The 11,975-nt window shown below is 41.8% G+C and overlaps 1 protein-coding gene across 7 annotated transcripts in view; it reads left to right on the top strand.

The window, feature by feature from the left end:
- Nucleotides 1–8,300, top strand: part of pcdh19 (protocadherin 19) — a 54,937-nt gene extending 46,637 nt beyond the window's left edge. For all 7 annotated transcript variants that reach the window (XM_068595364.1, XM_068595362.1, XM_068595368.1 and 4 more), the window contains exon 5: nt 5,655–8,300. In XM_068595364.1, the coding sequence (XP_068451465.1) occupies nt 5,655–6,214 (560 nt within the window). In that variant the 3' untranslated portion in view covers nt 6,215–8,300. The remainder of the gene's footprint in view (nt 1–5,654) is intronic.
- The last annotated feature ends 3,675 nt before the right edge of the window (nt 8,301–11,975 follow it).

An 11,975-nucleotide genomic window follows, 5' to 3' on the forward strand; every position in this document is an offset into this window, starting at 1 on the left:
CTGGCTCCACCAGCCGTACGACAGGGCTAACAAGGCCGCCGAGCGAGTGTAATATCCTCGACAATTAATATGTGAATGGAAGAGGAGAAGGAATTCTGGTCAGGCAGAAATGAGAGATTTATTTAATTACGGCGATGTACGTGAGACAGCGTTACTGCTGAGATGAAAGAGGAGGAGAGGAGGAGGAGGAGAGGTATAAAGGATTGTGCAGGGGAGCTGCGAGGGATGAATCTGAGGGTGGCAAGGGGGGATAGCTTGATGTGACTGAACCAGATGCTGTGGGGAGAAGGAGAGGACTCGATGCTGTGTGGAGAATGATGGCTTGCGTGGCGCAGTAAGGGTGCCCCTCTACTGTTTGTAAAAACAAGACCATCACACTCCATCTTGCCGCTCCCGCAGGAGCCAAGCCTCCAGGCTGATTTATGGCCCACAGACTGAATTGGCTGGCTGGGATGACAGCAGTGCTTGGACTCTCCCTGGTGAGTAGTGTGGGAGGCTGCTCGGCCAAGTCTCAGCCTCAGCTGGCCGTAGAACTGCCCTTTGCGGTAGTTAGGGCAGACTGGATGTTAAGCTCCATCCCCAGTGTTAGGATCAGGCTTTGGTGTCTGAGCGCTAACCATTCACAGACCGTCGTCCTCGGTTCTGCTGGTGCAATATTTTCTGAATTTCTCCCCCCTTGTGATACTTCCATCAGCTCCTGCATCACAGGCTCCGTCAAGACTCTGTAGTAACAATTTAGATTTAATCAGTCTTTGCCATGTGACTGCCAGGATGGAAAATTAATATGGAGTGCAATTAGAAAACAGCCATCTTACTGTCAAAGATACACCAAGATGAGAGCAGAAGAGTGGATAGCATTATAGCGGCAAATGAAATCCTTCTGTACACCACTCAGACATGCCAGGCTGTCCTTGGAAAGGGTCTCCATGACTGAGGTCTCATGCATTTAACGTTCTGTAGATGAAATTATTTTGTATTTTTGTACTATCCCACAGCAATAAAAAAGATTAAAAGCATCATTTCAGAGCTCTTTCAATCACCAGAGCGCAATAATTGTTGTTGCAGTCTATAGACAAGCAATATTTGATAGCTTACTACTCTTGCTCTCTCTATTATATGATTCATCCTGATATGATTCGATCCTCCTCTGTTGCTCTCCCTTAGGTTTTTTTGGAGGGAGTTTATCCTGAACCGACGTGAGGGTCCCGGGACGGAGGATGTCGTATGTGTACAGATTATAAAGCCATCTGAGGAACATTTGTGATTTTGGGCTGTACAAATTGAATTGATAGCTTTTTGACAGGGTTTAATATCAGATACAGCGAGGAAAGAACAATAGAAGAAGTGAAATCAAAGGAAATCAGTAAAGTCTATGCAGGACACAAGAAACAAGCATATCAAGGTTTAAATTGTTTTAAACGATTTGCTTTCATAACTACATCATACTGTCGGGTTGTCTCTTCCATGGTGTCTTTTTTAATATGACAAACAGAATCAGGACATCCATTGTTACCGCTACAACAAAAATGTCAGCATACAGAGGAAATACAAAAAAGTAGTTTAAGCCAAAAGTGGCAGACACTCTTTGTAAAATGATTTATCATGCCACGCTGCTGTTCCAAATTCTTTTTTTAGGGTTCATCATGCTGTAAAACCAAGCTGACTGAATTGTGTCGCACAGCAAGCCCCCATCGCCTTGTTGCTCGTGTTAGACTAAGAAAGAGAAAATTAAGATTTTGTCACCTGAATCTGCTTTCACATCATCTCAACCCCCTCGTCTCTGCCCCTCAAATCTGGCTTTCTGTTTTATTGTGGCTGCTTACACTCATTTTATAGGATTACATCATTGTTTTCAACCTTGAGGCTATGTGAGCTAATTTTGGAGGGAAAAGCGCCTGTGTTTTCCAAGCCGAGCTCCATGTGTTAGCCAAGCAGGACGCAAAATAGCTGGCGAAAGCTCAGGGAGTTTTTCGGGGGAGTTGCCTCTTTCACTGAACACATCCCTTCCCCTTTGTGTCAGGGGGTTTTACTCTTTTGCTGATTCCTCTTTTTTTTGCTACATTAGCAACAAACAAATAGCACCTCCAGCTGTATGACATGAAGGGATCATTTCATGCGGTTCGCAGAAGTAAATTGAGCAATGAGCTTGTCAGGTTGTTGGATCCCCGTGCTGAAGCTGAAGATCTGTCTGCTGTAACTTGAAGTTAAGAAGGCTTCATCTGATTGAGGGAAGCAGACGGGATTGAATCGGCTGCATGTGGGCTGCAGACGCTAGTTGATATGGCAGGGACCGTGTGGGTATTCTCCCCCTGCTGATGCAAAGTGATGCGATTCGAGGTAACCACAAAAAGAAAAACATGACCAGCATTATCAGGAGAATTTGGCTTTTGCATTTGAAGTGGCAATATTTATTATTCTCCAAAACCATGCGCATCAGTACATCCATATTTAAAGTGCTCCCCAGTGCCTTTGCCAGTGTTTGGACCTTTATTCAGTAATAAATTGCAGTATGTCTGACTTGATAGCAGCGCTGCGCTACTTGGGACATAGATTACTTCTTTTTTTTGCCTCCACTTCCAATAGATCTTGTTTGTATCTTAAATGTGCCACAGTAAAAAACAGAGGCAGCCTCTACCTCCCAGTGGAGCTCCCTCAGTAATTAATAGGTATTAAATTGTGGATAGGAAATGTTCCCAATGACATCCTGCTCTGTACTGTACTTTAAGTCTGCTCCTGCAACGGATTGGCAAGCTTATTTTCCTGAAGGCTTTGAATACACACTCACAGCAGGAGGAGGCGTCACTGTCTTCTTTTCTGTGCGTTTTGACTTCCAAACATAAGCGCCACTAAACGGCATCAATTCATCTCTTTCCATTGCAGTTTGCTATTTTTTTTAAACAGGAAGAAATTGTGTTTTGTTAGAGGTCAATGGTCTTTAACTTTTTTTATTTAAATTTGATCTCTTCCATTTTTTGTGACTCTTTTAAAGCAACATCTGCCTTTTATGAAGCTCTGAGATAAGGCAGGATGTGTGAGTGTTAATGGCATTTGGCTTTCATAACAATGTCATTTACAACCCAGTTGCTCTCCCATAGACCCCTAAAGGAAAGGAGAGAAAATGGGATTCACTGCATATGCATGATCTGCTAAGTAGAGAGCATACAACTTGTTTATATGTCTTTGTGCCTCGAGGCTTTTCATGCTTTAGAAAGTGCTTCAGGCTGTAGAAAAAAAGCCAAAAGTATTTAGAGGAAATTGCAGTCATAAGCAAGATGCTTGTAAATCTTTAATCAGCAATGAAAAAAGAATCTGCTTCTCCAAACACGTCAAAAAATGATTTGGGGAGCCATTTTTGGATTACTAAATGTAGTAAAGTGAAACGTGTACATTTTAAAATGACAATATGATTTTCAAATGCATATTACATCCGGAGTCTTTCAATGCCAGCAAATACTACGATATCATATTTCCGAATGTAATTTATATTACTGCTATGACTGAAATACTCGCATCGTTATTGTTAACAATTGGAAAAAGAAAAGGCATCAAAAAGGGATGAGTTCAAAATGAAAATAATGATGAAGCAGCTAGATTGCAAAAATAACAGGATTTAAAAGGTCTTGAAAAATGCCGTCGCTGTGGACAATTTAATCAACTGTTTGGCATGTTTCTTTTCCTCAATATTATTCATCGTGATCCATTATGTTCCCGGTACATGGTAAAGACTTTTGTAAAGACTTTTGATTACATTATTACATTCTGATTGGATCCCTTTCTCTTTAAACAAAACCTCCAGCTTCCTGCCTTTTGTCTCCTTGATTGCCGCCGGTGCAGTCCCTCGGACCAATCAGCGTTCATGCAAATTTACATACATACAAGAGTGGAAAATATATTCAATTTGCTCATTCTTTCCTTTTGGCCTCATAAGATGCTTTTAACTGTATAAAGATGTTATACCACTGCCTATTTATGCTGCAGTCTGGATAATAGGGATGATAATGTGCAATGATATTTCATAAAGCGCTTCTTTTTTTTTTTACACAAAAAGAAACTCCTGTAATATCTTAACTTGCATTGTAATTGTAGACTACATTTGAGAGGCTTATTAAAATGCCGTCCCTCGTAAGGAAGAGGATGTCTCATTCTGCATTTTGAGGAGAATGCCATGTCTGTGTGTGTGTCTGTGTGTGTCAGTGTGCGTATGCATCGAGGCACAAAGATGATCAAAGGAAGCTAATTCTGTGCCGCCTCTGTTCCTCTATAAAGCGCTCATGTGGACATTGGTCACTCGTACTTTTTTGAGGTTGGGGGGGGCTGGTGTTCATTTTCAGCCTTTCAGCCTCCTCCAGAACTCCATCTCCCATATTTAGGTTCAAACAGCCCACGATACCTTTTCCTCATGCATCCACTCGTTCAGTCACCATGTTATCTGCCGGTCTCATCAGATTATACTTTATGAGGGACAGCTCTAGTATGTCTGTCCCTGAAAAGCACATCTCCAATCTTTAAATATCGATCCCCAGGGTCTAAGCAGAGGTGCCTCTCATGAGTGCAGGAAAGAAGGGAGAAAAACAGATCATTAGTGATTTTAATTAGGTGATCTGTCAAGCTGCGATTGCAAGATGTAAGCATATGCATTTGGGTCGATGGCAATCCCTCTCACAATCCTCTCTTGTCACCTTGGGCCTCTGAAAAGGAGGCTGTCTGTTGCTTGGAGTGTAACAAGCGGTAGGGGAATGCAGAAATATGTCATTGCGCATCTCTATCGCAGGTTGTTTCTCAAGATTGGAGCAGGTGGAAAACACAGCACGGTGGCATTGAGAGAGTTTAGAATGGTTATGTTGTCTAGTGCTGAATCATTTTGGAAGTACGCATTTCTCTTCACAGATTCCTACAGTCAAGCTTTTTCAGCATTTATCATGTAAAATCAAACTAACAGGAAAAACATAATTACAGCGTCGGTATGAGTAAGAAAGCGCAACAATTTTTCTGTTGTCATAACGAGGCAAAAATTGTCTTGAAAGTCCTTCCCCTCCAACACAACAAAGTATGAACGAGTGCAGTTATACCGACTCAGGCTTTTTTTTTTCACTCCAGCGTTAAACATCATTACATATTTATAACGCGGCGCCAGATGACAGAGACAGAGAGGAAGAGAGGGATGAACCAGGCAACAACACCGCAACTCGTCTGGTGTCTCTCTCCGCGAGATATCTGATTGCACTGTTTAAACCTCCCTTTCATCTAGGTTTGCTACAGAAAACCCAATTATACAAGAGTTGCAAATGGACTTTTGATTTAACAATACATAATTTAATTGGCATATTAGAAGCGGCCAAAACATCGAGCGCTAGTTTTCAGTAAGCAGTGCGTTGAAGGGACTGCAGTCTTCAGCAGATGCAGGAATGTATTGAAGTGAAAGCAAATCATTCAAAGATGTTTAACTTGCTGTTTTGAGTAAAATAAAAAATGTAGCATTGGTTTTTATGTATTTGTTTCATGACAGATTTGATTTAATTAAATCAAATCAAGACCATATGGGGTGGAAAAACTGTTTGAGATCTACGTGCGAATGAGTATAAAAGTTGAGCATAAAGCTGGTTTTACAGACAAATGTAACAATCGTGTTTTCTCCTTCTTTTGTGTCACCACAGATCCCAGCGAAGGCTTTCACTGCCAGGACGAATGTCGCATCCTCGGCCACTCTGACCGCTGTTGGATGCCTCGTGTCTCCATCCCGGCGCGTGCCAAGTCACCCGAGCACGGCCGTAATGTCATCGCTTTGTCTATCGAGGCCACCACAGTGGACGTGCCCCACTACGAGGATGGCACCACCAAGAGGACTTTTGCCACCTTCGGCAAGGATGGGCCGGAGGACGTGGAACGGGGAGAGTTAAAGGGGAAGCGGACTCAGGAGTCTCAGGTGTGTAGCCCCAAGGCCAATGGAGGGGCTGTCCGAGAAGCTGGCAACGGGCGCGAGGCGGCCAGCCCCATCACTTCCCCAGTGCACCTGAAGAGCCCGATGTCCAAGCCGTCATCTGCCTACAACACGCTGAAATGCCGCGACGCAGAGCGAATCGCCAACCACAGCCTGCTGCGGCAGCCTGAGGGGAAGGACAGTGAGCCAGCTGTCAGGGAGATCAACACGCTTCTCCACGATGGCCGAGACAAGGAATCCCCCAGCAGCAAGCGCCTGAAGGACATTGTGCTCTAGCGAGCTTCTCTATGACACAACCCAACATTCATGCACACACGCCGTGTAAACTCACATATATGTACCCCGCAAACAGCTGTGTGTACACAAAAGAAAGTCAAGCTGTGGAAGTAGAGAGAGACACACCCAAATGCAGTATACAATATTCAAGAACCAGCTCGTGCTGAGGACGATGAACTGTAATATGCTGCGGCTAGTCGTGTGCTCAAGCCGAGGTAGCGGATGTGGCTTTGTTGTAGTCACAGTACTTTTTCCCTTGTTTGCTTTTTGTTCAGTTTCTTTCTATCAGTCTGCAATGAGTGGACAGGCAGGTTACTGTTGACTGCATGGACATGCCCAATGGACCTCGACAGCGATTGCGCCAAAGCAGAACACTGCGTGTTTGGACACCTGCGAGGCCAATTCATACGTACAGTTATGCCTTTTGAACTACTTTTGTATCACAAACTGATATTTGCCTTCTTTGGTTTTGCAGTTTGTTCTAGCTGCCAAAATCGCTCTTTGTTCCTTTGTATAGTGAGCTCCATCAATGTAATAAACGACATACACAGGATTCATCTCAAAATATTTCCAATTTACTCCTTCAACAGTTTGCAGTGCGTTCAGGGGAAGGTCTCATTTGCCTCTCTCCCTGACTAATAAGATAAACTTTCTCTGCGTATCCCTGAGGACATTCCAGTGTCATCAGACTGTGAGGTCTTTACAGTATTTATATTTTATCAAGGATGGAGCTAAACGAACTCTCGCTATCTGCCCAGCCGCTCTGAACACTGGAAGTGGGACAGACGGATCCTTGTGTTCAAATTGAGTTGTATGAAAAAAAGACTTTTTGAAATCTCCTGTGCCCAACCTTGATTGTAGCCAGTGGAGCACAAATTAGAACATTGTGCTCTGGTCTTGTACTTTTTTTGACTTTTGACTATGGGGCTAGGATAGAAGGGATCGTCACTCATGTCTTGCTATGTGAAACTCTCTATAGGGTTTACTATTATCATTTTTAATAACCTGTTGTTATGTGACAATCCCTTTAATGTTTTGTTTCAAGAGAAAAAAAACAAATAAACATTGGTGTTCAACTGAAGCTACAGTAGCGTTTGTTACACAAACACAAAAATAAAAAAAAAACATATATGCCAAAATATATTTTATAAATAATTTAAAAATGTATAATGAGAATATTTAATGCTGTGTAGTTATTTTATGAGTAAGTTATACTTGAAATTAACTTGCTTTTGTTCATTTGTCATTTGCTTTTATATTGAATCTGATTTTTTTTTTTATTTTCAAAATGAACTTGGATTATTTTTTTGTTTACTGTGTGACCCCTGGCAACTGTTGCAGTCTACCTTGTTGTAAAGAGTTTCTTATTGGTCAGTTCTTGTGCCATCAAGTTTCTGTGTGGGCTACTAGAAAATGTAAAAAGACAAAAAAAAGTACAACAAAAAAAGCGATATCAGCACCAACATTAGTGTGTCAGTTCAACGAGCTTAGAGTGAGATAGCAAAAGAAACCAAAAAAGATGCAAACAAAACCTTAAAATTGCAGGATGTTGCTTGATCTTAGTATCTAAGGAGGAGAAAGTACGGCTCCCAGTGTTCTTCATGCTGGTCACAGGGTTTCACCGATTTTATCAGTCTAATCGAGTCGCCTTTCCTATTGGGCAAAATCCAGTTTAAACGAGACTTTTTTAGCCTCAATCGGGGGCATTCGTACCCGAAGACTAGCTTTGCTCAGCACTGCTGTCACCCTGCGCCATCTGTGTTCAGCTGATCTCAAAGATAAGGTTCAGGCCAGAGTGGTATAAACAGGGCTTTCCCCTCCTCCGAGCACCACACACCAGACTGGATGGAATCATGTTTGAATAAACTAAGGTCTTAGAAGAACCGTGTTGCACATCAGCAATGTGGTTTTATGTTGCTTTGCAGTAAACTATGTACAATGTGGAAAAATATGAATGAAAATTGACAAATTGCATACAACAAACTAGATCTTGTAGCTGAATGTTTTGCTGGTCTCACCCATGGCTTCTGGCAACATGAAAATCGGAATAATCACTGAATGTATACAGCAGCTTATAATTAAACTATTAAATGTCCTCTGCTTTGTTTCATTGTCTTTACTCAATACAATGTTATAGTGCTCCTGATTTGTTTTTGTCGAGAATGATACAATTATACTGGGGCCATTTTTCAAAAGAGGTTGAAACTTTTTGTTGGGCTTATATTTGTGAAACGACTTTCCAGGCGTGTTTTCTCTGGATGGGCTTTTCCTTTGGCAACAGTCAACAATCGGCTGAGAAAGAATGACACTCTCAAAAACGGTTCAACATTTGGTAGGAACAAATGTTCTTTTCTATTTGTTTCTTTCTCTGTTAGTTTCTGTTTCACTTGAAGAAAAAAAAGGAAGTAAACAAGCCAAGCAAACTAGCTTCCACTGGGAAATTGGAAGCTAGTTAGCCGAGTTGCTAACATTGGCACTGATGAAAATAAGTAATTTGACTGAACTATTTTTAGTGCCTGTCCACACAGATATTGCACCAATCAAATTACCAGTACTAACATTAAAAGAGAGTGCACTAAGAGCAGAGAACAGAATCATACTGTCATTTATATTTATAACACACTTTAAATGTAATTAACTTAAGTCAACCTCTGCATTTAATGCACACTGATATTATCATTAGTTAACTTGCATAATCTGTGAACCAGAAATGTGTTTGTGAGCGTGTGTGTGTGTGTGTGTGTGTGTGTGTGTGTGTGTGTGTGTGCTATGATAGTATGCATCATCTTCAATTTTGAACTAGATTTAGGTCTGCCATAATGCATTTACAATCTGTAATATGATGTGAGTCTAAGAACAGTTATTGAAGACAGCATGATAACACGTGGAGTGATGTCTATTCTATTTGTCATGATAAAATGGAAATTAACAGTTTGAGTGGAGGCTTGCTGCAACTCTACATTAATATTCCATGCATTCACTGTTGCTCCTTCCCATTATTTCCAGAGCAGACCTTTGGGAATGATCCAACAAGTGAGGTGAGCGTGTGCTAGTGTCTGTTTCTGATGGTAGTGCTCTTTTCATTTGCAGGAGTGGGTCACACATGGCATTTTTGAGACATTTTACATCTCCAAATGTCTCTCAAAACATTACAACGCAGCAATGATCAGGACCATGTAGCCTGTCATTGAGACTCACATTCAGCTAGTTGCTTTCACAGCCAACAGAGTGATATTGTTACAACACTAGATCCCACTTGAAATATTGATCTATTCGTCGACTTTGAGTGGGTCTATGAAATAAGTTGAGAGGTAAGACTGAGCTTGATTCTTCCTCTGCTCGTCTGCAACAATTTCTATGACATTTCCACTCAATAAAGGCTGCACTTTTCACCTGCCCCATGAGCAGATCTTTCTCCTGAGTAAGTTTGTATGGATTGATGAGTAGAAGCAAAGAGTAGATGTCGAACAGGACACATTTCAGCACTGTAGACAGAGAAAAAGGGAAACTGGTGAGGGGGAAACACACAGCTGCCCTCTATGATAAGAAAAGGAGGTTGGCTTCATTTCTATAATTAATTTGCCATTCCCTCTATACCCTCTGGTAGAGCCAACATGAAAGCTGGTCTGAAAGCACATTCACTAACACATCCATTAGTCTATAAGGAGGATCTTGTTTCTTCCAGCTAAGTTCTCTTCTCATGGGCAATACCACTATTTTGCCCTAGTCATATGAGTTACACATGCCCTTTCAGGAGAGTTTAGACCCCTGGGTCTCCATAACAAACTTGCCTGAGCTAAGGGTACTATCTCCAACCGAAGGGCAAAAAATGCATTTTAAAGAAGCCATTCTCATTAAGGAAAAACTAACTTAGTTGCACAATGTTGCCGGCATTCTTTCAAACCTATTTTTTTTAAACTTTGTCTTCCATATCGTCAGTATCCCCTAGGGTCAAACCTTATTTGCAATGCAGAAACCATATTTATAAATCCCTAAAATGGTGCTTATCCACACATATTTAATTACTTCTGATTCACGGTGGTCATGGAGAATATTGTCCTTTACAGGCAAGATTTATATCAAAGGTTACCAGGACACACATCCTATTAACATCCTATTAATGTTTCAATTATAATTGTGCAGAATAGTGAGAGGGGAATCAGAGAACAATTAAAATGATTTATTTGTGACACAGACATGCATTGAGAAAGAGCAGGAGGAGAGCCTGCAGCCTTGCATTCCTTCAATACAAAATAGTTTGTCGCTAGTTCTTTTGAGTGAAACGCCCCTGCGACCAACCCCCAATCAGATTCACTGATCTCTGTCGCTCTAGTGACCTCATTCTATCAAAAGGCTTGCAGCTGCTCCTGCCTCATTATGACCAACTCCTTTTCACTAACTTCTGGTAGGGGGTTCACCACCATGGGATTAGATGGCAAGCAACAACACGTTTGATACAGTGAAGGAACTAAAATGTCCTGCTCTTTTGCTGGTTTGTTGCAATATTTAGGAGGATAAAACATTGCAATCTGTAGCTACATAAAATGGGTTGATTCAGTTTTATCTGATGCATCTTGAATGCACCATATTAGATGTTTAATTCAATTACTATATCCTCAATTACTGTATCTTCAAATAATGAATCTCTCTTCCTCGTCCACTGCAGTGTGCCACATTATTTTTTATTTCCAGTATGCAAATGAGACACTGAGCACTTTAGGCTTACATCTCTTGTATAATCTTCTTTCACAGAAAAAGCAGGTAAAATGTTCCAGACTTCAGATTCACAAGGCGGCGAAGCTCGATAAAAAGTTTTTACTCTCACAGCAATTCGTTGTAACTCGCAAATCTAAAACTACCAAGTATCTTCAAAGAAAAATGCTTTATAGGTTTTGTGTAATTTCCTCAATCATGTACTTTTCCATTCTCCCTGGATGAGTTACTAAACAGATAATGGTTTGTTCCACAGATCCACACCTTTAAGCAAGACGATTATCATCACTGCTGGAGATAAATGAAATCGGCACAAAGCCCAGTATGTGTCCTCACACCAAATCCGCACAGCTCCAGTCTGGGTCGAGATGGAGATTTCAGGTCCTTGGTGGACGCTGGCTTGCACTGCACTGTGGTCCAGGCTTTGCTACTGTTACGGCAGTCGCAGTCATCTGAAGGTGGCGAGTCCTAAGAATAAGGTATCAGCTCGGAGACTATTGTGTGGAGTCAGAAAATGTTTGTAGAAATTACAAAGGACCTTTTTTGTTATAGCTCTATTGTATTGAAGAGGTTAGTCTTTGTCTCAATGAGTGCACTGGTCATCGCTATCAGTAAGAAGACTGATTAGCGTACCCTCTCCATTCCCTCACCACAACTAAATATCTAATAGGCCTGGCCAGTGGCCATCTTCTATTGTGGTAGTCACAATGGAACTTTGATCGCCACTGAAATGAGTGGCTCAAACAATAGTCTACATTCACTGAACACCACAGTGCCCTCAGTGAGATGGGGAGCATCCGCACTCCCCCGGCCAGCTTTAATTGGAAGTGATGCTAGACAGATCATATCATAACCATTAGTGATGCCCTGATAAGACTGACCTGGGAGCTGCTCTGTAAAGCCTCTTTGTCTGAGAAGGGTCCGATGAGCCCCAGGACTCTTCAGCCTGCCATCTCCAGCGGGAATCCCAGCCTGACCTTAGCCACCTCGCTCAGCCCTTAATGCCCAGGATGTAGGCTCTGGGGCTGTGGGGCAGGGGCAGTTGACC

Source organism: Clinocottus analis, unplaced genomic scaffold (assembly GCF_023055335.1).
Source record: "Clinocottus analis isolate CAN_PGR_092001 unplaced genomic scaffold, fCliAna1.0.p SCAF_10, whole genome shotgun sequence".
In the NCBI taxonomy this organism is placed as follows: domain Eukaryota; kingdom Metazoa; phylum Chordata; class Actinopteri; order Perciformes; family Cottidae; genus Clinocottus; species Clinocottus analis.